Here is a 22943-nt window from a genome sequence, read left to right on the forward strand (position 1 = left end):
AAAAATGAATATAATTAAACGCATATAAGTGCAATTTACAATTTATTTTCAACTTAGAAAAATTAAGCAAAATTTTTTTTCATTTATTAATGAACCTGATAGTTCAGCTTATGTACATAGATACGAAATTTCTATTACATAATTATTGAAATTATGCCTTGTTATTTATAGTACTTATTTATGTGGATTATAGTTAACATAGTTCCTCATATGACTTTAAAACTCAGCTTCATCTCCAAACAATTTTACAATGTTGACTTAATACTTATTTATAGTACAATAAAATTGTAAATATTTTTTAATCATATAACAACATGAGATGAGTTTTTACCTATGTAAAAAAATTATAAATATCCAAGCTTAAATATATTTAGATTTTTTTCATCATTTTATTTTGCAAATTTTTTTTGAATATTTCTTTAAAATGAGAATTATAAATGTTAGTTTAAAAAATGACTAAAAAATAAATTTAAATTGACATCCAATAAAAAGTGTTTCGATTTAATCGGGACTACAATTCAACATAAATCTAAAAATCCCCAAAAGTCTTTTTGTAATTTATATTTACATTACGTATCAGACTACCTTAACCTGAGTTATTAAAAAGGCAATATTAAATTTACAGAAGAATATGTTTATAATTATGATGATTGAATCATATATCAAAAGACGAAATAATTCACGTTTTCTTTTACCTAGATTTAACTTATAAATACTAAGTTGAAAATATCTAAGTAATAAAGAATATACAAATATATATTTATATAATTCTAAATGAATGGTATTATTGAAAATAATTATTGATTTTTAAGTCCTATCATTAACTCAACACAAAGAAGCAAGTTTTCTTATTGTACTGAGATCTCGAAGTAACATTTGAATTGTTTCTTTCGTTCGAGGCTCAACAGCATAAAACGATGCAGCATCGTCCGGATCCATAGCTTCTAAAGCACTAACTTGAGCTTCGATAGTCGTTAAACGGGAGTCAATATGATTCTGAAAGTGCTCAATGTGTTCTAATAATCGTAAACGACATTCAGCTGGATCAATAGGAGCCTCCGGCTCTGGAATAACAGGTTGTAAAGGCACTGATGGTTCTTGCGAAGGTGATTTTAATTCTTCTTTAATATACTGTTCATCTTCATTTTTTTCAGCTACATCATTAGATTCCGTTTGTAATGTTCCATCACTTTCTGGTTCAGTTACATCTTTATCAGTTTCACTGGTAGATTCAGATTTAATAGTATTCTCTTGTTCAGAAACAGACTTTGCTGAAGTTTCTTCTAAAGTTTTATCATTCTCGGTATCTGTCTCTTCAGTATCTTTTTTGACATTCTTTGATTCATCTATAATTGTGTTGTCTTCTTCTAAAATCTTCATCAATTCTGTGTCTGAATTGATTGAATCTCCTTCAGTCATTTCCTTCTTTTCTATAGACATTTCAGAGTTCGAGCCAACATAAACATCGGTCTTAGACTCTTCCTGCTTGGGCTCTAATTTCACAACCTCCATTACTGATACAGGTTCTTTCTGAGGTTCGGGTATTTCCGATTTTTCCCAATGCTTCGCCCATAAATAGAGTTTCGGGTGGTCTTTTTTCCTGGAAATTAAATCAACTCCCTCAGTATTTTATGACCATGTTATTAACTCATAATGTAGCGTAAACAAAATGTTGGCTTTAACTTAAATCATACTAATAAATTATTTGCAGAAAAGATATAAATTACTTTATTTTAAACTGTGTATCAGACTCTTGAATAAATTAAAAAATCGATTTAAAACTACATTAAAGTGTCATAAACAAAGCTTTCTCCAGTATTTTGTAGAACTAAAAATATCATTAAAAATACTTACTGTGCTACATTTATCTTGACTCGCAAACTGTGAAGGATTTGACGAATTTCGAGTAATGCACCTACTAAGTCATATGATCTTTTCAGCATTGCCATTCGTTTATTTATAGCAGCTTGATTTTTAGTACGTTTTGACAAGCTAAAAATATTTATTGTAATAAATAGTAATTGACTGAAAAACCAATAATAGCTAAAATGTAAAGATACCTTTGTAATTTGCCTTCTTTAATCCAATCCTGATCATGTGTATATTTTTTAGATGACCTTTGGCGAAATGGATGTCGACAAATATAACAAATGTATTTTTCAGGAACATCTTTCTCTCTTTCAATGGCGTTACAATGACCATGTTGCCAACAGAGACATAAATCACATTGAATCATGAGTCCATCTTCTTCCATAAAACCACAGGTACAATTTATTATTTCTTCACGCCGTAATTGTTCTACCTTCACCAGTTCACCATTTATCACCATCATAACACCTTCTCCATCTGTTAATTCAAAATATATTTAATTTTATCAAGTATTAAATAAAAAATGATCCATATTTTCTAAGGCACGAGTGGTTTCAGTTTTGAAACAGAATATAATTTATATTAAAACTTCGGTCTATTTTGGCGTATCACAATAAAAATGTACCTTCGTGATCAATGCTAGCATCTTTGATCTTCGAAGTACCACTTTTTCCAGAAAATGTATCATTTAATTGACCTATAGAATAATATAAATAATAATAATGGTCTTGGTAAATAAACTACAAGTTTAAGAACAGCAAACATAATTCATAAATAAAGAGCAAAGTGACGTAAGCTCATTTATCAAAAAAAAAACCTACCACTCTGACTGTTTTCATCGCTCTTTCGACGACTGAACCTGTATACATAAGTGACAGGTTCTTCAGTATCCATAGTACTGTCATCTAGATCTGCATAATCATCTACTTCTTTCACGCCTATAATAATGAATAAATAATAAATTTATTGACGAAATTATGTAAATGAAGACAAAAATGAAAATAAAACCTTCAAATCTTTCATAAACTATTCTTTTAACTAAAGGATTATAGCTCATTTTTTTTTGCTTCAAACAATATATAAATTGATTTTTTATTATAACAAAGCAGTATTCTGATTATTGTTAACCAAATGACGTAATCTATTGTTAAGATTTGAGATATATTATTATTAAGATAAATTGGAATTTATTTTCAATTGTAATAAAACAAAAATCTAAAGATACGGTATTTAATTTAAATCTTTGACCTACATTCCGAATATTTCGTGTGACATAACGTGAATAAATCTTATATAATACAATATCGGAATAAGAATGAATTATTGGCAAAAATAATAATAAATATAAATTGATGTAAAGCTAAATTGCTCAGAATGATTGACTCAGAATAATTTTCTAATTAAAATTTAATGTTAGTAATCCGTATGATAGATATAACCAATGAATTTACCATGTCTTCTTTTGCTTTTAACTGAAGTATCAGAACTATATTCCGACAACTGACGTTTTCGTTGGCCTTTACTTTTTTCTGATCGTAATGCATCATCGATAGATTTCAATTTATCAAGTGTTTTCTGTGAATCTGTCGAAGAAGCTGATCTCAAAGGAAGTAAAGTTTTAATTCCAGTTTGAGTTTTTTCTTCTTTTATTTTTAGATCAAATAGAGATCCAGGTGACATAGCGGAGAGGCTTTCAGATTTTCTGCCAATTTCATCATCACCATCTAAACTAACATTAGAATCTACTGATCCAATATCAAACTTGGTTTCCTCTTTCAATCCACTTATCTGATCTGCTGTATGCGTATCAACATTAACACCAGATGACAAAGGAGAAGACCCATCAGCGGTATTAACGGCTGAATTAGTCAGTTGTGAAGATAAACTTTTATCTTGTCCCATTTTCTTTTTGTCAAATTTCGTTATCTTTTCTGCATGACTGTTTATTGATTTTCTTGGAGTGACATCCAACACTGGCTCTCCAATAGTACGAGCGTAGGCTAAATCTGCGACATTCGGGGTTGATCCCAAATATTTGGAGAACTCTGGATGGTAATGTTTTATGTGCATTTGTAAAAGATTTTCTTTACGAAAGGTTTTATTACATCCTTCCTTAGGGCATTTATAAGCACTGTCCTCCATTTCGACACGCAATCCACCAATGAAAACCGCTGTGAATAAAAATAATTTTATTTTTATCAGTAATATTTACCAACTAATTAAATCAATGATAAATAAACTTACAATAAATGGTTCCTACCAATGTTAGCGGTAAAACAATGGATGAAATGAAATTAAAAAATGGTTTGAAAAATGTCTACATGAAGTTTAAAATTATCTAATAACTAATATTTACCATTGTCTTCAGGAGCTGGAGTACTCGTAGATGTTACAGGAACAGGACAGACTGATGTTGGAATTAACAATAAATTCTCGGTAGCTGAAGTCATTTTATTTTTTGGTAGAATCGTTTTAATCTTTTTTTGAGCTTCTCCTGATGTTTCTGCCTTTAATTTTTGTTTCGACTTCTTTCTGCGATGAACACAGAAGTCAAATGATTCAAGATCAAAATCCGGCTGACCTTGACTTTCAAAGAAAACTTTAAGATCATTTCGTGTACGGAATTTTCTTCCTGTTATTTTATGAAGAAAAACAACATCCCACTTGCCAGCGGAATTACCGGTCTTCCTTTGAATAAAGTGTTTCTGCCATTCTGGCGATAATTTTTTGTCTTGGATTATTATAGAACGTCTTATTCCGTCATTGCCATCAACAACAAATGATTCTGTACCTTTTGGTTCTCCATCAACCCATTCTGGACCTAAATTTTCATTATTTTAATTATTAATAAAAAGTTTTAAATGTAAAATTATTGATTTTAATAAATATTTTCATACCTGAATCATCGCCACCATATGCTTCAGAAGATAAACTGTTATTAGCTTCATGATTGTCAGTATTTTCAGTATTAACATGCTCGGTTCCATCACTATTACTATTTTCCTCTTTCTTCATTTTTTCACCATCAGCTTTTGCTCTTCTTTTATGTTGAAATAATTCCATTACTGTATGTTTTCTTTTTTTGTCTCTTCTTTCTTGTTTGCTTCCTATGTAAGACTCTTTCTCCATGGATTTTTCTGTAACCTATTTTAATCCATTTTTACTATTACATATTTCATCTAGGAAAACATCAACTCATAATTACATTCAACAGATATAAAAAATTGATATTTTTCAAGTACTCTATGGGTGAGTATTTTTATCAAAATGGATTTCATCTCTGTTTACGTAAAACAATACTTCAATATTTATCTTGAATTTTATTCACCGTTATATTGGTTGAATTTTTTATATGAAATGGATACATTTATGATGAAGACATACAACTGAGAAAAATGACAATAACATAACCTCACTGGAGGAAAGCTTACTTTTTTCGTTGTAGCTGCTATCTTCGACATCTTTGATGAACGCACAATTTTTCCATATCCATCATCGAAAAGCACATCATACCTATCTGTATAAGAGAAAATGACAATATATGATTTTAGTTGATGTAGATACGTTGACTTAAATAGAAGAGAAAACGTCAAGTAAGTGCAACGTATTATACACATACATAGTATGCTGTAAGCCACTGAGGATATATGTATAAGTAACTTGTATAAGTAGATCCTCAATAAACCGCGAATTTAATGAACATGTTACCACAATATATTCATACGTGTGTATTGTTTTTTACATAAAGTTAAGTTACACTCACCATTTCCCAACACTGCATTCACTTTGGCTGGATATTTTCTTCCATCAGCCCAGGTAGCAAGGATCCTCTCCCCCACAGAGAATTCACGCATTTTTGAATCACTGTATACGTCATAGAAAATGATTAGAAAAACTTAGATATATTTTTTACAAAAATTGGTGACTTAAAGATCAAGTGTTCTACCTATTGACTAAGATGTGGGTGCAATATAAGAATTTTTATAAAAAATAATTAAAGCAATAGAAAAGAGTTGAAATTTGGGTGATAATTCAATTATTTTTTTTTCATAAGAAATTAAAAAAAAAATTAGAAATATAGTCTATGAACACTAGTTTATATAATTATAAGTAAAATTATATAAACACTATTATAAAACTTTTTTAAATCAACATGAACATTTATACATATAATAATGAAGTTCTTTAATGTGAAATTAATAAAGTAATTGATGTATGGAAAAATGTGTAAAAATTCATATTTAATTAATTTTATAAAGCAATCTATTATTCACTAACCTCTAAACTAGTATATCTTTAATTGAAATTTTCTATATATTCTTTTATTTTGAGAAAGAAAATATTTAATTTTTTAATTTTTTGATGAACTTTTGACTGTTTTTTATAATTTTTTTTATTTTAATTCCTCGCTAAGCACTAATTCTCAAGAAAAAATAAATTGATACTAGAATAAATTCGTTGTAATGATGCTTTCATTTGTTTACTCCAAATTTTTAAATTATACATTACTTGATATTGTTGATGTTTATGACATTTCGTAAAATTCGGTTATAATCCCATAATTAATTTATTGAAGAAAAAAAAGAAAATCGCAGCGTATCCTGACTAATAGTAGAAATAACCTCAAAATGTAAACAAACAAATCTACACTAACATTATCAAAGATGTAAACATTCATAAAAAATAGGATTCTATAATATATGACAGTCCAAGATTCTACAAATACCAAAGTTTTTTCCATAATTAAATAAAAAATAACATCTTATTTACATATGCAACATTCACTCATTGCGTGTCAAGGTTAAGCGAAAGAAACTGACAACAAACTATTTCACATAATTTAACCCAACTTTTGTACATAAAATTAAACAAAATAGTCTTTGTAAGAACTTACTGTGATGGTGGTGTCCACGTTTGTTCACTTATTGCAAAGACAAAAAAATATTGTTCATGAATATGTTCATTTACATTCTTATTAATGATGAAAATTAGTTAACACTTTCCCGCCAACGTCAATACTACGCAGCATACTCGACCTTTTTCCAAGCTATAAACTCTATAAGATCAATAAATTTCCAAGTAACAGATACCTGGAACGCTTTGTGAAAATGTGTGTGTCTATTCAAATTTATCAAAACACGCTCATCGGTTTTGGCGGGAATGTGTTAAAAAATAAAAACAATATTTAAAAACGTCTACTCTTGATGATGACAGTTCGTTATACTAAATTGACGTTATATTTATTTTTAGCAAAGTGGACTGTATAAATTAGTTATTTTTTTTTAGAAGCATTATAAATTTTATGCATTATTTCCCAGTAAATCGTTAAAAGCCCTGATTGTTAATTAAATATAACTCACAAAATTATTGTATATCTTGAAGAAGACATACCTAGATTTTGAAAGTTGTAGTACTCTTAATCTTGAACTGTCCATTGGTATCCATTCATCGAATCTTGAACTCCACTTATCAAAATGTATTAACACTTCCCGTTCAACCCAGTCAGTTTCAACAATTCGAGCTGCATACCTATTGCACACAAACAGTCAAAGTTATTTTCTATCTATTCAATGACTGTAATTTTTTATAAAAAATACGTAACATTATTTACCATTTTTCATTAAAATCTTTAGCTTCTAATCTGGCACCAGGATAGAATTTAAGTCCACTTTTATTAACAACTTTTGTTGAACCACTTCCATCAGGAGATGTAACTTTTTTATCCAAACTTTTAGCTGTCACTAAAGCATTGCCATTTTCAATATTTTTTTTATTATTAACTAAATTACTTGATGCTACAGGTGGCGAAGAATGATTAACATCATCATTTTCTGCACCTTTATCTTGACTTTCTTCAAGTGTTGTATCATTGTTTAAACTATTCTCAGTGCCATTGTTACTATCACAATTGTTGTGATTGATATTGTCATTTTGCACACTTTCTACTACTTCCGATGAATCAATGCAGTCATTGGTCGACGAATTAACACTTGAATCAAACGTTTCTGAATCAAATTCACACTTAATATCTTCAGTGGTTGTATTAGAATCATTATCAGCATCCGTAATTTTAGATTTAATAAGATCCAGATCTTCCTGTGGATAAGAAACTGCAGACATCTTTATGGGCATAATTACAGGATCTGTAATAAAAAAAAACAAATAAGAGCAATTCTTAGATATTATTATAAAAAAATTTGTAATTACTTAAAATTAAAATGGACCCAATTTAATGAAGATTTTGAAAAAGCCGACATTGTTAATTAAACGTAAAAGTGAAATCGACAACTAATTAAATACTCCGTAAACAAACTTTAAATAAACCACACTATTGAAGAGTTACACAGTGAGATCATCGTGTTCTAAGAATGTAAGGGTATGCACGTAACTACGCTGTATGTGTACATGTGCGTATTCGTAACGTTACGTCGAAAACAGCTATACTTTATGGAGAATAATAGTCATGTGTTTGCTTTAAGCCTAAGACGACCCATATGTCGAAATGTGTTGAAACACAGGTTAAATAATGTATTGTCAGTATGATAAAAGACGATTGAACGAGTAAAAACATCATACAAAATGGTATCATACATAAACCGGGTCAACATACCGGGATGGTCGTTGTAATTGTCGAAAATGGAAGGAACTGAACCTTTCTTGAGATGAAATTTATGTTTAGTTCCTTTTACTTTTTCGTAATCAGCTCTTCGAAAGTGCCTATGACAAATAAATTGGCCGGGTATCGGCTTAAAATCCGGCTCGAAGCCACCATTCTCTAACCACTTGCTTCTTAAAATAGGATCTTTGGGAAGTCGATGAAGTGGCAATCCTGCTGCACGCACTTCATGGCCATCTAACTCGCAATTTCTCACGCAACATTTGCGCGCCATTTCTATCGCCCCCGTACTTGGTAGTAATCTCCTAGCACGCGACTGCCGCGCGATTCGCCGCCTCTTCACAAGCAGCAACTACATAACAAAACTTAATGTAAAAATAACACTAAATGTCATTGTTAATTTAAATTTAAACACATACTAGATCTGCCAATGCATTATCACTTAATAAATAATCATAATTGTACCTAAAACTTTTTAAAAAAACTGCATTTTCATGGACAAAACTACCGTGCACTCTTATCGCTCCGACGAACACTCACTTGGAAATGTTGTAAATGAACACACTGATCGATCTTCGTGCATGTCGCGCCACAAGAAAAGAATTAATAAAATATACATTCACAGATATAGATATAACCTGTGCTTTCCACAATGTGGTAGCTAGAAAGTATACTAGCGGCAAATTTACAATATTACTTTAATCTGAGTATTATTATTTGATGCAAGTACATTTTATATCGAATTGAAGTTTAGGGTATACTGTTAAATCGCAATTACGTTAACTAGGCTGTAAATTTTTAATTACTCAATACTAAGATAATGTTAATTTGTATCGAAAATATTAATTATTGTAGTTTCGTGAATATTTTGTTTACCTTAAGTAAAAAATTAACATGACAAGATTACTAAGTTTACTTCTGTCGATAATATAGTTTTTTTTACACTGGCCATCTCTCTTACTTCCGGCAAGTACACTGTTTACCGAAATTAAGTACACAAAGCAGAGAAGAGAGACCAGTATAGAAGTCCAGTCCTTATGGGAGGTAAAAAATGCAGTCAGCATTTACGAACGTAACCGCAAGATGGCATGCTAACCCGGCATCTGGCCGAGATAATATGAATGGCGGAATGGGCAATACAGCCTAGCGCCATCTATCTCCTTATTTACTCATTAAAAAAAAAAAAGAGATAATATGAAGGGTGGAGCTTTGTTTGGTTCTCCGGTAGTAGGGAACGAAGAAAACCAGAGGAAGCAATTTCCGCAGCCCAGAGATCATATGATATAAGGCTTAAAGCGAAATTGTAAAAAAAAAACATAGAAATGATGGAAATATTTTCTCTTCGATAGAAAAAAACTTTTTCCGAGTTCTCAAACCCCCGAATGTAAGGAAAATCAGACTTAGATTGAGTAACCGTTTTTATAGCCACTCATTTGTAGAGAATTGAATTCTCTATCAAACAAGATATATTTTTTTTCAAATTTTTTTTTTATTGTTTATAACAAAAAAAAAGCAAAATAAAATTAAATTACAAAAACAAAGAGAATTTAATCCTCGCTAATGAGTGGTTGTATTTGTTATCATAGTAATTTTATAAAATCATTTTTTTCAAAATAAAAGAGGCATGAAAAATCAAATGGCTGTTTTCATAGCCACTCATTTGTAGGAAATTGAATTCTCTGTTTAATAAACTATATTTTTTGTTTCTTTTTTAAAAAAATGTTTATAACAAAAAAAAGTCCTTCATTTAATTTTTTAACCCCCTTTTATATTAAAAAAAAAGTTATCATAAGAGTTTTTTTATAATTGGTATAGCCACTCATTACCTAAAGATTAAATTCTCTTTGTTTTTGTAATTTAATTTAATTTTGCTTTTTTTTGTTATAAACAAAATGAAAAAAAATACATTTTATTTAACAGAGAATTTAATTCTCTGCATATGAGTGGCTATAAAAACGGTCACTCAATCTGAGTCCGATTTCCCTTACATTCGGGGGATTGAGAACTTAGAAAAAAGTTCCACTGGCATAAATGCGGGTCCTTCATTCAATTTTTCATCCTTCTTTAATATTAAAGAAAATGATTTTTTAAAACTACTATGAAAGCAAATATAGCCACTCATTAGCGAGGATTAAATTCTCTTTGGTTTCGTTATTTAATTTTATTTTGCTTTTTTTTTGTTATAAGCATTTAAAAAAAAAAAAATATATTTCATTTGATAGAGAATTCAATTCTCTACAAATGAGTGGCTTAAAAACAGTCACTTAATCTGAGTTCGATTTTCTTCATATTTGAGGGACGAGAGCTTGTGTTAAGAATTTAACTACATTGGGATATTCACAATGAGAGTAAAAGAGAACACAAATCTTGTCTTTCCTCTCTCTTAGATTGAGAGGCGTGGCTCAAATAATTCGGAGCAGCGCCATCATGTGTTGGGTTCACAGAAGCTTTTATGTTGTGACCTGAGATTACCGACATGTTGACCCAAAATACCGACATGTTGACCGAAACTCCGTCCGGATTTTTAACACAGCATTGGACTTTTATGGTGGTCTCTCTTCTCTGATACAAAGCCAGAGAGACGTGAATAGAAGTTTATTTCAAATGGGCCGATGTATTCTAAAAATGTAGTATGGGTTCTCATGGAGCCAGGTAGGAGTTTAACACGGTTGAGGGCCTGAGGTGATCCCTAAACAAAACACAGCATTGAACTTCTATGCAGGTCAATTTTCTCTGACAAAGCCTACTTGCGCTAAGAAAATTTGTTTATTAAATTCAAACAACCATTTACGAGACTAAAATTCTGAGGTGAAAACATAAATTTGCGGAGAAATTAGAAACATATGATCCAATTTATTTAGATAAAGGGAATCAGTCAGCTCTGTGATTTGAGCCCAGCCTTAAAATATAAAAAATATGATAAACATAATACCTTATTAAGGATGTATGGTCAGAGCTCAACAAATTACTATTACAGAGAAATAGATCATCATATGCGTGAAACATTGAGTCTAATTATATTGTAATCGACCTTTGTTCGATATATTGACATGCAATCTACAATCTGTAATTTATTTATTACGACCTCCTCATTATAAAACTAAATAATTATTAAAAAGAGTTAACATTCAACTCTTATTATAGAAAGAAATTTTATGTCATTTTAAAATTATTGTAGAGCCCTTGTAACGATATGCCATTTACTAGTTCTGACAAAGAAAATATAATAATATAATAGACCCGCATAGAAGTTCAATGCTGTGTTTTGTTTAAGGATCACCTCATCAGGCCCCCAACCGTGTTAAACTCCTACCTGACTCCATAAGAACCCATACTACATTTTTGCAATACATCAGCCCATTTGAAATGAACTTCTATTCACGTCTCTCTTCTCTGCTATATTCTGACAACCAAACAGTAGTGTGAATACAGGAATATACCGTAACTATAGTCGAATCAAGAAAAGAGTAGTCTCCATTTTTGTGTCTAATCCCCCGCCTCCTGAGAAAATTGTATGGGGACGTGACATTAGACACCAAATCGAGACTATATGGTATACTCTTTTCTTGGTTCAACTATATAACTCAGTATTGTTACGGTAGCGGAACGGAGTAGTTGAACTTAAGTTAGTTGAGAGTATTTCGTTCTGAAAACAAAACGTATTAAACATATATAGTTGTAATAGTGAAAAATTTTAAACGTATTAAACGTGTATAGTGATAACAGCAAAAAATTTTTTTCAATACAGAAGTGATACAAAGAAAGTGAAGAAAACAATAATAACACAACGCGGATACAAACAAACAGACGCGAAAATGGCATCCGCAAATTCAGGAGTAGAGACTGGAAAAGATTCCAATGATAGTGCACAACTTGAAAATCCATCACATCGATCATTAAAAAATGTATCTACAGCTGATTCTAATTCATCTGAGCTACGTTTTAACATTCCCTCGAATTTTAAGTTGGAATATTTTCCAAACACATTGGAAAGACTAGGTAAATATAAACTTTTGAAATAAATAAATAAACACTTACATAAATCAATTAATAATATTAGTTGCCAAAATTATTCTACATAATCTTTTCTCTGTTAATCTAATTACATTTTTAATGTATTATATAATTACATTTACATATCAAATTATAGATGAATATATGGAATCATCAATTTTTGAATAAATATAAAAACTTTTTTTATTTCAGATTTTTTTAAGAAAGCAGTAAGGGAGGAAGTATCTTTGAGACAAAATAAGATTAAATCTAGGAGTTTACGAAAAAAAAATAATAGTAGTTATCATAATTTTATGTTGGAAAGACGAATAAGACGAACAGTAATTGCTGATAAGTTTGATTCAATGAAAGAAGTATTAGAAAAAGGAATGTCTCCAAACATCAATGATGATTTAACACGAACTTCTCTTCATTCGGCAGCTTGCAGGTAAATACATCCTGAAACCAATAAACAATTTCCAATTAAATAATATTTATTATTAATAATTATTTAATACTATTTCTGATGGTTAGATATTTTTTTTTAATGTTCTAGCACCAACACAAAAATAAAAACATGTATCTAAACAAATATTTTCAACTATTTTCAGGAGTCATACGGATATTGCAAAACTTCTACTAGATCATGGTGCAAATCCCAATGTAGTTGATTTAAACAGCAACACTCCATTACACTCGGCAGCAGTTAATTGTAAATACGATATGGTAACATTAATTTTGGAAACTGGATCTAATGTACTTACCGCTAATAATCCATTACCGCTAGCCGAATCAAAACTTAAATTTCTACGAAGTTGCCGAGAAACAGATATGAAGATGATGAAGGAAGAAATTCATAAGATTATAAATATGCTTGTAACTCATTTAAAAAAAAAAGATAATACCAATGAACAAATAGAAGAGCTTAGCTCATTTTGCTCAAGAATTTCTTTGTCAAATACTCAAGATCAAGTTCAAGATGATTTAAATAGTTTACTTGCCAGCATTAATGCACTAAGTTTGACAACTTAGAGATTACAAAATTAAATAATCATTTAAATGATTATAAATTATTATTTAGAATATTGAATATTTTAGTTGAATATCTCTATTGAATATGTACTTTTTTTTAATAAATAACATTTTTAGAATATAAAGTAATAATAAACTTTTATTCAATGAACAATTATTTCACAATCAAAAACTTGTAACTTTAAATAACAAATGAATATTTTAAACCAAATTATTTGGATATCAATCAATAATTTAATCATTATTATTCGAAGTAATTCATATTTTAAATGTATCACATTGTATGTTTCATTATTTGTGTTACAAATAAACTTCATTTATTTATATATTTTCTTAACATGATTTTTGAATTAACCCACTAGCGTAAGAATACATTTTAAAAAGTAGTCACTGGGACGAATGTAACTCTAGCCATTATAGCAAAAATGAGGATACAGTATTCGTTATACCGGACATAAATGCTATTCAATTTTTTAAAGGTTATACATGTGATTTCCCTATACCGTCCTATAAAAAATCACACAGCATTTATGTCTGGTACTATATTTTTTAAAAACGCAAGCTCATTGGTGAAGGCATTTATGCGTAGTGATTCGAGTACTATAGTTTCAGTGACGTAAAATGTAGATAAGAAAAAAATAAATCATTCAATTTGAACTCGGCTGTAATTTCCGGCAGACGATGTGACGATCCCAACCTCTTTTTTCTTTCTTTTGTGACCAAGTAGGTGACCCGTGTGCTTGTTCTTGTATAAGGTAAAGCCGTAATCGGCGACTTGCACATTGAATTTAAATCATCTACTCTAATTTATAAAAAAAAATAAAAGATAAAATGTCGACAAAGGCAGAACTTGCTTGCGTTTACTCCGCACTCATCCTCGCTGATGATGATGTAGCTGTCACTGTGAGTAACCTAAAAAATGTTTCACTCATGCTGTATTATTTACATCACAAGGCAATAAATAAAAATCTGATATTAATTTTATTAGGGTGAGAAAATTCAAACAATTCTCAAAGCAGCGAATGTTGATGTTGAGCCTTATTGGCCAGGACTTTTTGCAAAAGCATTGGAAGGTATCAACATCAAAGATTTGATCACCAAGATCGGATCTGGCGTTGGAGCAGCTCCAGCAGCTGGTGGTAAGATTTTTCACTTTACCAAAAAGTCATTATAGCTTTTTCAACTATTACTTTAATTATTTTAAGTCATAATTATTATTTTCATACCTCATTTCATCCACTATACCAGCGTTTATCAAAAGCTGGTACGGTCAGCAAAAATGAGGAAATTGATGAAAGTAGGAAATATAAAATCTCGTTTAAAATAAAATAGATTTATTTTCTTACTTGCTACAATTTTTTAAATATGAAATTTGTAGTTTTCTTAATTTAAATTATTTTATTACATATATTAATGTGTAATAATGATCATTTCTAGCACCCGTTGCTGCCGCCGCTGCTTCAGACGCAGCTCCTGCTAAAGAAGCAGAGAAAAAGAAGGAAGAACCTGAAGAAGAGAGTGACGAGGACATGGGCTTCGGTAAGTGAAATATATATTAATATTTTATTCATGTTTTCATTCCAATTGTGATTTATTTAATTTTTAAATTTAAATGATTATCCATATTACATGTATTAGCTACTGAATTCATTTGTGTAGAGTAGCTTTAAAATGATATCAAAATATTTTCAGTAGTAACATTATATTATTGTTATATTACATTTGTTTTTAATATCTTATTTACTTTTGTTACAGGTCTCTTCGATTAATAAAAATGAACATCGGTAAATTATGTAAAAAAAATTAAAATAAAAAACGTTTTTTTACGTAAATTTAAAAGCAGTATTTTATTTAATTCCATTGTGAAGATATGAAAATAATGTTATTTGTGTAAAGTTAAAACCACTCTGCAATCAAAAGCTACGCTTACAATTAATGAAAAATTCCACCGATGTACTTTATAATCTGACTGTTATTCACTATATGAATATTGAAACCTTATAAGTCTTTCATGTGAATGAGGTATTTATATGATTAGATTTACTATCATTTCTATTTTGATTATTTTCATAATAAAATAATTAATATTTAAATAAACTTTGAAAATATATGTGCGTTACAACGTACAAAACAACAATTAATAAATGCAAACTCTTTGGTAAAATATCTAGAATACTGAAAGAACTTTGATTAAAATTCAAAGCAAAACAAAAACAGACATCAATTCCTACATTTTTCAGTTGAAAGGTGTGAAAATATCTTTTCAATATCTTTACGTCACTGATCTACAATACATCTACTTTACTAAGCTTCTACAGAATCAGCTTCAGGTATGTCTCTGGCCAATGGAATCCATTGGACTGAGGCACCCACCCCTGATAATACTCTTTGGAAAAGATCTTTCTGACACTTGCGAGAAACTTGACATCGAGCTAAAACTTGGCCACTCGTTCTTATTACTGAAAATTCTATCGTGCTCATAGGCAGAATTTCACTATCTCCAAAATCGAATACTAGAACATCATTCCAGACAGGACTTTGAGCGTCGTGACAGATAACTGACCGTTTTTTCTTTAATGCTTTTCCATCTTTGAAAATTATTACCTGTAAAATAATGATTTCACATTAAAATCAATCATTTATCATCTTTCAATTCATAATTACCTTTACATAAGTATCAGATCCTTTAGCTTCCTCTCGATCAGTAAAAAGATTGATAGCTCTTATAACAATTACTGTCAATCTATTGGTGGCTGTGTCATAACACAATGATACCATCAGCTCTCCAAGTGGATCTGTTCGATAAACACTCCCTTCAGCTCCATATCTCCGGACAATTCTCGTTAATGTTAACGGATTAGTAGTAAGATTTGTTTCGTTATAAGAAGATAAAGGTATATGGACGTAACCCAGTGCACGATGTTGAGATACTGGTTCAAAATCATATAGAAGGACTTCTAATGTATTGCCAAGAAGTGTTGAAACTTCAAATGTAAATTCTTCATCAAAAACTAAAACGAAATTTTTTAAAAATTAGAAAAATTCTAGAACCTTACCATCTCTAAAATAAAATTATCAAGAATTTTTATTACTACTTACTAGGATTTAAAGTTCGCTTGTGTACTTTAGTTTGCAATGTATTGCTTCGATCTGGTAATAATCGTATTTTTGCATAAGGATCAGCATTTCCACTTAATTCTCTTGGTTTGAGATCTCGAGCCTGAAAAATTGAATAATTATTGATGCTTTTATTACGTTTACTTTTATATTTGGAACTTTCCGACTCATAGTATTATTCAAGTAGACATTGCTGATAAATAGCAAATGATGACCTCTGACATAGCCAGCAATTTATAAATAGAATCAGTAGAATTGAGTATTTAATCAGACCCACAATTGATAATTTATTGCGATTTAAAAAAAAAGTATTAGAACTCTATCTATATTCATTTATTTATTGATCTGATTAACTAAACTTGGACACTGGTTCAATTTGGATATGTTTTTACAAACATTTATTAATTTCAATCATCTTATAATTTGTTTTTCTAAATAGTTAAATTGATTTTATTTGTTTAAATAAAATAATTGTTTACTTCATTAAATTAATTACTATTACAAAATATGTATTAAACACAGATTGTTATTTTAAACTCATTTTTTCCTAATAAATAGAAAGTACTCATTCAAACATATTTAAATACAGTCATACATTCATACATCAAATATCATTATCGGTAATTATTATAAAAATGTAATTTTGCTAGCTATATAATTGAAAATAATTTTTTAATTATTTTAACTCCAGCCTTTCAATACTAATCACAATATCAAAGAAACTAACGACAACTATACTCATTAATACCAAACATAACAATTCTTATTTTTATTATTTTATCTACTTATTATAGTAATAATGTACTGTTCTTTAATTGATTTTAATTTTAATGATAAATTTAATTCTCGTTATTATTCAGCTGTTGTTCTGAATCTGAGGTCCTTTGAACTTCTTCAACCTTCTGTAAAAAATTTGAATCAGTAATTGCGAATCTATATATCCAATCTATTTCTCTATCTGGATTATCTAACTTACTATTGCAGAATTTTCATGATTGACTGCTTCTTTTATCTGTTTTTTTCCATTGTTCTTTCTTTTTCTCTTCTGAACTGATCCATTCCTTCTCTTACATCTCATACGTTCAAGATTCTTTTCATTTTCTTCCAATCTGAGTTTTTCATTTAGTCGCCTTTGTGCCTTTCTAATTCGATTTTTTTCATTTTCTATTTTACTATAAGCCGGATCTGCTCGACGATTTCGCATATATTTTCGTTGTTGCTCTCTTCTTTTTCTCACTCTTTCAAGAAGATCATCAGGGGTAATTGTTTTGTCCATGCCATTCAATAAATCTCTCATACGACGTTTCATTTTTGCTTTTTGATTTTTCGTTCTAATAGACTGTTTCTTGACCTTCATGTATAATTTTTATAATTATAACTTATGTTTTGACTTCACTTAAGAGGAATTCTTCAGAGAACTAATGATATGAGTATCACTTATCAAACGTATTTGATACAGCTTCTTCTTCACTTTCGTTTAAGTAGAATTTTTACTTATTGTTAAAGTTTGGAAAAGTACATTATAGAAAAAACAGGAAACTTCTGAGTAATATCAATAAACAACTAGTAATACTGATTAACTTTTTAATAGATATCTCGAAAGTGATATTTTGCACATCTACAGCGGATTGGTATCAATAAAATACAATAAGTATGCAAAAAACTAACTGTAGTAGAGTATTGCTGATTTGGAACATGCGCATTGCCGTCAGTTCTAATTTGGAATGTATGTATGTATGTATGGACGTCAGCATTTTTAACTTCCCGTTAGGAAGTTATTGTAATTGGGTCGATTGGTAAAATTTGAATTTTCATTAAATCTCCACGTTTCAAGATATTTGCAAGCATACTGACATATTTTTAGAATGATGTGTGCATGTATCAAATTTGTTATAAACAATTACTAATGGGAAGTTCGTCGTGTTAGCACAGACAAAGTGTGCTCAGACCTATTTTTCACATTTTTTGTTTGATATGAAAAATTTAATAAACTGAGTAGGAATTTAATCAGTTCTAGGTGGCATTGACGTCAATCATTTATCATTTCACAATGTTTGATTTAACTATGATCTTATGATCAGTTTCTAGATAAAAATTTCTCACAAATATTTGTACATTCACACAATATGAGTAAAATCATAATTTTTTAAAGACGTGTTTTAAAATAATTTATAGATCGGAAAGTTCCTTGTTGGTTACACAATTATTTAATTAGAATAATATTTTTTAAAAATAAAAAAATAATGGATTTTAACAATAAAATTTACTCACCTCGATTAATTTAACGGACAGAATACCGCGAGTAGTATCGTAAAATAAGCTTAGTTGCAATTCACCTCCGCTTTCATCTAGTGAAGACGAAGATGACCATGATGATTGCTAAAAACAAACGTAAATGTATTTTTCATAAGAACGTTTAAAAACTGTATTCTACAATAATACACTGAGAAAAAATAAGTATATCAAGTAAATATTCAATGAATTTTGTATAAAAAAACTTTTTTTTTTCAGTGATTAATAATAAATCACACAACGTACTTTACGGTAACCTGAATCACTATCCGTACTACTTAAAGTTGATCCATTAGAAATTTTTGGTTGTACTTTAACCACAACCATACGTTCATTTGAAGAAAATACCGTATCTTCTAGAAGGGATGGTGTAAAAGGAGTGAGAGGAGTTTTTGGTACATCATTGTCTGTTTTGAATAGAAATAAATAATTACTAGTAATAGAAATAATTTACAAGATGAAGTTCATTTTTAATAATAAAATAGATAAAATATTGTTACCTGCCGTTTCTGAGATAGTATCAAATTGTTGATTTTTCTGTTGCCAAGTGATATTATCAAATATTCCATCTTTTACATTATTTACTGGATCACGTCCAAGGATATTTCCAACTTTTCCAAGTTCAGCAAACTTTTCTGTTGATGCTTTTGCTGTTTCCTTTGCTCGCTCCAGAAGGTCTTTTTCAAACCAATTTAAAGGTCCACCACCAGGTATAAACAGAGGGAACCGACGTCTTATACAGACAGCATAGAAAATAACAGCTGACAATGCACCTGTTGCAGCTCCAATCGTGCTCAATATAGCAACAGCACTTGCAGAATGACTATCCATTATCTTAAACAAATTTAATTATTATATTATTGCATTTATTTCACTAATAAAAATAAAATTTTAGATATTCACAATATTTTGCTTACCGAAAATCTTTACTCCTACATTCTATTGCTGTTAACTCAGTTCTTAATTCTGTCCAATTCGATTGTAAACAAATTTATTAAAGCGTTAACCAATTCATGGGTATTTTTTCTGTACAGATAAACAATTTATCATAAATTTTTATGAACAAGTATAATTTAAATTATTATTATTATTCATTGATGAATAATTCAAAAAATAACAAAATTTTACACTTAAAAAGAAATATTTAATTTGAATTGAAGGCATTAATTTCTTATTTTCTATCACTACTTTTCAGATGAATAATTTTGTTTTACCCAGACACTTAATGATTAGCATATAATAATATAATTATCTTTTCCTTAAAAATTTTGTTGAATAAAATAAAATAAAAAACAATAATTCTTCAATCATTTGATAACTTGAAATTTACAAAATTCACTTAAAACTCATACTTATCCAAGAGTGTACATTATAAAAACAAAAATGTTTTATATTGTTAACAAAATTATAAAAAATAGACATGAAAAATTCATACAATATGGTATAAGATCAACAATTTGTGTTTTGTTTTTATGCAGGAACTGAATGAGTTATTGATTTTCGAGTTATACGCACAAGAATCGACTCTTATACTTTAATGAAAAGCTCAACACGAAACTTTCTTTATTTTCTACTTAATTCTATTACTTGTTGTGCGTAATTGTTCAAATAATCAATCCATGATATAAATTTTCATTAGACATTATCATAATTAAAACATAAATATTAATTCATCAATGACCATAATAAGTAATTAATGCCATTAATAAATATATTAAATGATGATATATTTAATTATTATATGATGAGCATAAAAATGAGCACTACTTACCTTAGGGTGTAGGATATAAGGATCCAATCATTCTTATAACTGTTTTTACATTTTTGTAAATTGATTATTCTAATCCTTTTAAATTATAAAAAAAAATCCACTATGTGACGTTATAAATGGGGAGAAATGTTAAACACTCATATAAAATTGTATGTTTTGTGCGTGATATGGAGCACTTCGCCACTAGGCGACGCCAATCCATCGATTCAAGTACGCGGGGCATTTAAAGAGTTAGAAAAAAAATAAAAAAAAAAAACATTAATTGTTTAACATCCATTGTGACTTGTTTCATGCTTGGAAGTTGATTGTTGTATATCTATTTATTTTTATGCTTATGCAGACACTAAATCTAGCTTATTTTTCACCGTAATTATTGTCTACAATAAAATTTCATCTTAACAATAATAAAAACTAGTCTTGTGTAAAAATGATATTTAAATATTTCCTTTAAATATTTTATTTATTTTAATTGGATAAACTTTTAATGTGATTTATGTACAATTTTTAAATAAAGATAATCATATAATTTAGTGGTTTCCGAATTAATAAATTTTATATCTACGCGTCAAAATGAAACACAAACTCGATAGAGGGCGACTCAATATCTTGCCGAAAAAATTGGGAACGTTGTTTGAGCGACATCTATTCTGAAGCAAATGTTATGTTTAGAATAAAACAAAAAATAACACATAACATATTTATGAATATATGCATATTTATTTTAAAAAGACTTTTTATATAACAAATAATCACTGTGATATGCAAATGTAATGAAATAAACTTAAGTATAAAAGTATTTCTTGTTTTTTTTTTCCTTTTAATTTTTAATTTTAAAAAAAAGTAATTCAAATAATTCGAAAATTTTTGGTGCTCTAAGATTCTTTGTTTCTTTGTTAGGACTCCCCGTAAATTATCAATTTCAAAACGATTTCCTAGTTACCTACTATGGAGAATATAATAATATAATTATATTCTCCATGTTACCTACTTTATTTCGAATAAAATCGAGCTTCCGCTTTCTGCCACACAAAAGGAGGGCGTAAAATCAACTTTGAGAAGCTTTCCGACTTCAATCCAGTCTCAATGACAGAATAATAATTGGTTTAAATCAGTTTATACAAGAAAATAATATTATTTATTTCACAAGTTTCACAAAGCTTTTTTATATTTATTTTTATAGGAAAGCATAAATTTATAGAACATTGAACAAAATTACAGTATAATTATTTTTCATACAATAAACTTGAATTGAGAACATTACAAAATCTATGAAAACCTATGTTTATTAAAGGTTATTACTGATCAGCAAAATGGTCATATTGAAATAACAATTATCTGTCAAATAAATTTTATATAATATATTATATTGTAAATTTTAAAAGTGTACATAAAACATTACTATCCAATCAAACTATGGCTGATCGTTTGACACAGTTACAAGACACAGTAAATCAGGTATATAAATAAAAATTTAAATTCATCATAATTATAACCTCTGAAATAATTAATGAAATACTTCTATCTTATAGCAAGCTGAACACTTTTGTAATAGTATAGGAATTCTTCAACAATATTCAACTCCAAGCAAGTTTCCAGGGTTTGATCGAGTTGGAACTCCTCAACCTCATCAGACTCAAGAAGATTATGCTGCATTATTTGCTACACTTATTGCACGCTGTGCGAAGGACATAGATACGTTGATAGAAAGCCTTCCAAGTGAAGATTCATCACAAGAACTTCAGGTAGCAAGTCTTAGTCGTTTAGAACAAGAAAATTTAGAAGCTGGTGAGCAATTAGAGGAAATTGTTCGTCAGGGTGAGGATTTACTTCAAAGGATTCAAGCTGCTCTACAAGATATAGCTCAGAGTCAACTCGACATGCAAAATCCTATCACACCTAGTACAGTATTATCTATGAATCTCAATCCACCACAAACATTAAAGCAGGAAAATTACAATAATGTTGGTTCTGTATCTACAAGCAGCAATTCACACTCTACTCCGGATCCTTCATCGAATGTAATTAATTAATACACTAGTTGGATTTATGTACATAATATTCATTTGAATTAAAACTTTTTTGACAAGACATTTTGTCTTCGTTTTTGTTATTTGTTTAAATTCAATAGAAACTCATTTATCCGTCATAATTTAGCATTTTCCATTTGCATTTTTAAAAAATGTTTACATAGGGGTTTTTATTTACAAAAATATGAGTAGGACACGATGAAGTAAAAGATAATTGAAGAGAATA

General features: G+C 29.2%; 6 protein-coding genes across 8 annotated transcripts; 3 read left to right on the forward strand and 3 right to left on the reverse strand.

Moving 5' to 3' along the window:
* Positions 1-41: 41 nt before the first annotated feature.
* MBD-R2 lies at positions 42-9053 on the reverse strand. Its single transcript, XM_035078432.1, has 16 exons — positions 8905-9053; positions 8480-8837; positions 7481-8012; positions 7261-7398; positions 6764-6790; positions 5633-5733; positions 5301-5386; positions 4767-5013; positions 4226-4690; positions 4114-4125; positions 3321-4040; positions 2691-2807; positions 2495-2566; positions 2061-2346; positions 1855-1992; positions 42-1600 (listed from the first exon to the last, which is right to left on the reverse strand). The coding sequence occupies exons 2-16, from the start codon at positions 8757-8759 to the stop codon at positions 826-828; spliced, it is 3996 nt and encodes a 1331-aa protein (XP_034934323.1). The 5' UTR covers positions 8760-8837; positions 8905-9053; the 3' UTR covers positions 42-825.
* Positions 9054-12089: 3036 nt separating this feature from the next.
* LOC118064080 (ankyrin repeat domain-containing protein 54-like) lies at positions 12090-13628 on the forward strand. Its single transcript, XM_035078458.1, has 3 exons — positions 12090-12484; positions 12692-12926; positions 13090-13628. Exons 1-3 carry the CDS (start codon positions 12301-12303, stop codon positions 13508-13510), a joined length of 840 nt encoding a protein of 279 aa, XP_034934349.1. The 5' UTR covers positions 12090-12300; the 3' UTR covers positions 13511-13628.
* A 560-nt stretch (positions 13629-14188) lies between these two features.
* Positions 14189-15313, forward strand: RpLP1 (Ribosomal protein LP1). Its single transcript, XM_035078486.1, has 4 exons — positions 14189-14413; positions 14499-14649; positions 14948-15049; positions 15266-15313. Exons 1-4 carry the CDS (start codon positions 14342-14344, stop codon positions 15277-15279), a joined length of 339 nt encoding a protein of 112 aa, XP_034934377.1. The 5' UTR covers positions 14189-14341; the 3' UTR covers positions 15280-15313.
* A 317-nt stretch (positions 15314-15630) lies between these two features.
* Positions 15631-20971, reverse strand: LOC118064095 (synaptotagmin-1-like). 2 transcript variants are annotated; one of them, XM_035078482.1, is made up of 8 exons: positions 20691-20971; positions 19837-19885; positions 19420-19753; positions 19166-19326; positions 18899-19006; positions 16610-16730; positions 16175-16521; positions 15631-16114 (listed from the first exon to the last, which is right to left on the reverse strand). In XM_035078482.1, the coding sequence occupies exons 3-8, from the start codon at positions 19748-19750 to the stop codon at positions 15815-15817; spliced, it is 1368 nt and encodes a 455-aa protein (XP_034934373.1). In that variant the 5' UTR covers positions 19751-19753; positions 19837-19885; positions 20691-20971; the 3' UTR covers positions 15631-15814. The 2 variants fall into 2 exon arrangements, with proteins under 2 accessions (XP_034934373.1, XP_034934372.1); XM_035078481.1 differs by having other exon boundaries at positions 19837-19945; positions 20691-20969.
* Positions 17165-18304, reverse strand: LOC118064096 (uncharacterized). 2 transcript variants are annotated; one of them, XM_035078485.1, is made up of 2 exons: positions 17604-18304; positions 17165-17526 (listed from the first exon to the last, which is right to left on the reverse strand). In XM_035078485.1, the coding sequence occupies exons 1-2, from the start codon at positions 17982-17984 to the stop codon at positions 17467-17469; spliced, it is 441 nt and encodes a 146-aa protein (XP_034934376.1). In that variant the 5' UTR covers positions 17985-18304; the 3' UTR covers positions 17165-17466. The 2 variants fall into 2 exon arrangements, with proteins under 2 accessions (XP_034934376.1, XP_034934374.1); XM_035078483.1 differs by having other exon boundaries at positions 17176-17529; positions 17604-18302.
* An 823-nt stretch (positions 20972-21794) lies between the features above and the next one.
* On the forward strand, positions 21795-22778 carry MED21 (mediator complex subunit 21). Its single transcript, XM_035078490.1, has 2 exons — positions 21795-22145; positions 22220-22778. Exons 1-2 carry the CDS (start codon positions 22104-22106, stop codon positions 22718-22720), a joined length of 543 nt encoding a protein of 180 aa, XP_034934381.1. The 5' UTR covers positions 21795-22103; the 3' UTR covers positions 22721-22778.
* Positions 22779-22943: the final 165 nt, after the last annotated feature.

Source organism: Chelonus insularis, unplaced genomic scaffold, assembly GCF_013357705.1.
Source record: "Chelonus insularis isolate UGA/USDA-ARS -01 unplaced genomic scaffold, ASM1335770v1 contig_160_pilon, whole genome shotgun sequence".
Lineage (NCBI taxonomy): Eukaryota > Metazoa > Arthropoda > Insecta > Hymenoptera > Braconidae > Chelonus > Chelonus insularis.

Bases quoted from the DNA above. Each gene is read 5' to 3' on its own strand.
- MBD-R2 (XM_035078432.1), bottom strand. From the start codon at position 8,759: ATGGCGCGCAAATGTTGCGTGAGAAATTGCGAGTTAGATGGCCATGAA. The intron at 4,691-4,766 runs GTATGAAAATAT...ATGAAAATTTAG, and splicing joins ATATGGTGGCGATGATTCAG to GTCCAGAATGGGTTGATGGA. The intron at 1,601-1,854 runs GTAAGTATTTTT...TTTAATTTCCAG, and splicing joins GTCAAGATAAATGTAGCACA to GAAAAAAGACCACCCGAAAC.
- LOC118064080 (XM_035078458.1), top strand. From the start codon at position 12,301: ATGGCATCCGCAAATTCAGGAGTAGAGACTGGAAAAGATTCCAATGAT. The intron at 12,485-12,691 runs GTAAATATAAAC...TTTTTATTTCAG, and splicing joins AAACACATTGGAAAGACTAG to ATTTTTTTAAGAAAGCAGTA. The intron at 12,927-13,089 runs GTAAATACATCC...AACTATTTTCAG, and splicing joins CTTCATTCGGCAGCTTGCAG to GAGTCATACGGATATTGCAA.
- RpLP1 (XM_035078486.1), top strand. From the start codon at position 14,342: ATGTCGACAAAGGCAGAACTTGCTTGCGTTTACTCCGCACTCATCCTC. The intron at 14,414-14,498 runs GTGAGTAACCTA...TAATTTTATTAG, and splicing joins ATGATGATGTAGCTGTCACT to GGTGAGAAAATTCAAACAAT. The intron at 14,650-14,947 runs GTAAGATTTTTC...GATCATTTCTAG, and splicing joins AGCAGCTCCAGCAGCTGGTG to CACCCGTTGCTGCCGCCGCT.
- LOC118064096 (XM_035078483.1), bottom strand. From the start codon at position 17,984: ATGAAGGTCAAGAAACAGTCTATTAGAACGAAAAATCAAAAAGCAAAA. The intron at 17,530-17,603 runs GTAAGTTAGATA...AATTTTTTACAG, and splicing joins ATCATGAAAATTCTGCAATA to AAGGTTGAAGAAGTTCAAAG.
- LOC118064095 (XM_035078482.1), bottom strand. From the start codon at position 19,750: ATGGATAGTCATTCTGCAAGTGCTGTTGCTATATTGAGCACGATTGGA. The intron at 19,007-19,165 runs GTACGTTGTGTG...GTTTGTTTTTAG, and splicing joins GTGATTCAGGTTACCGTAAA to CAATCATCATGGTCATCTTC. The intron at 16,522-16,609 runs GTAAGTAGTAAT...ATTTCGTTTTAG, and splicing joins CAAGCGAACTTTAAATCCTA to TTTTTGATGAAGAATTTACA.
- MED21 (XM_035078490.1), top strand. From the start codon at position 22,104: ATGGCTGATCGTTTGACACAGTTACAAGACACAGTAAATCAG. The intron at 22,146-22,219 runs GTATATAAATAA...TCTATCTTATAG, and splicing joins TACAAGACACAGTAAATCAG to CAAGCTGAACACTTTTGTAA.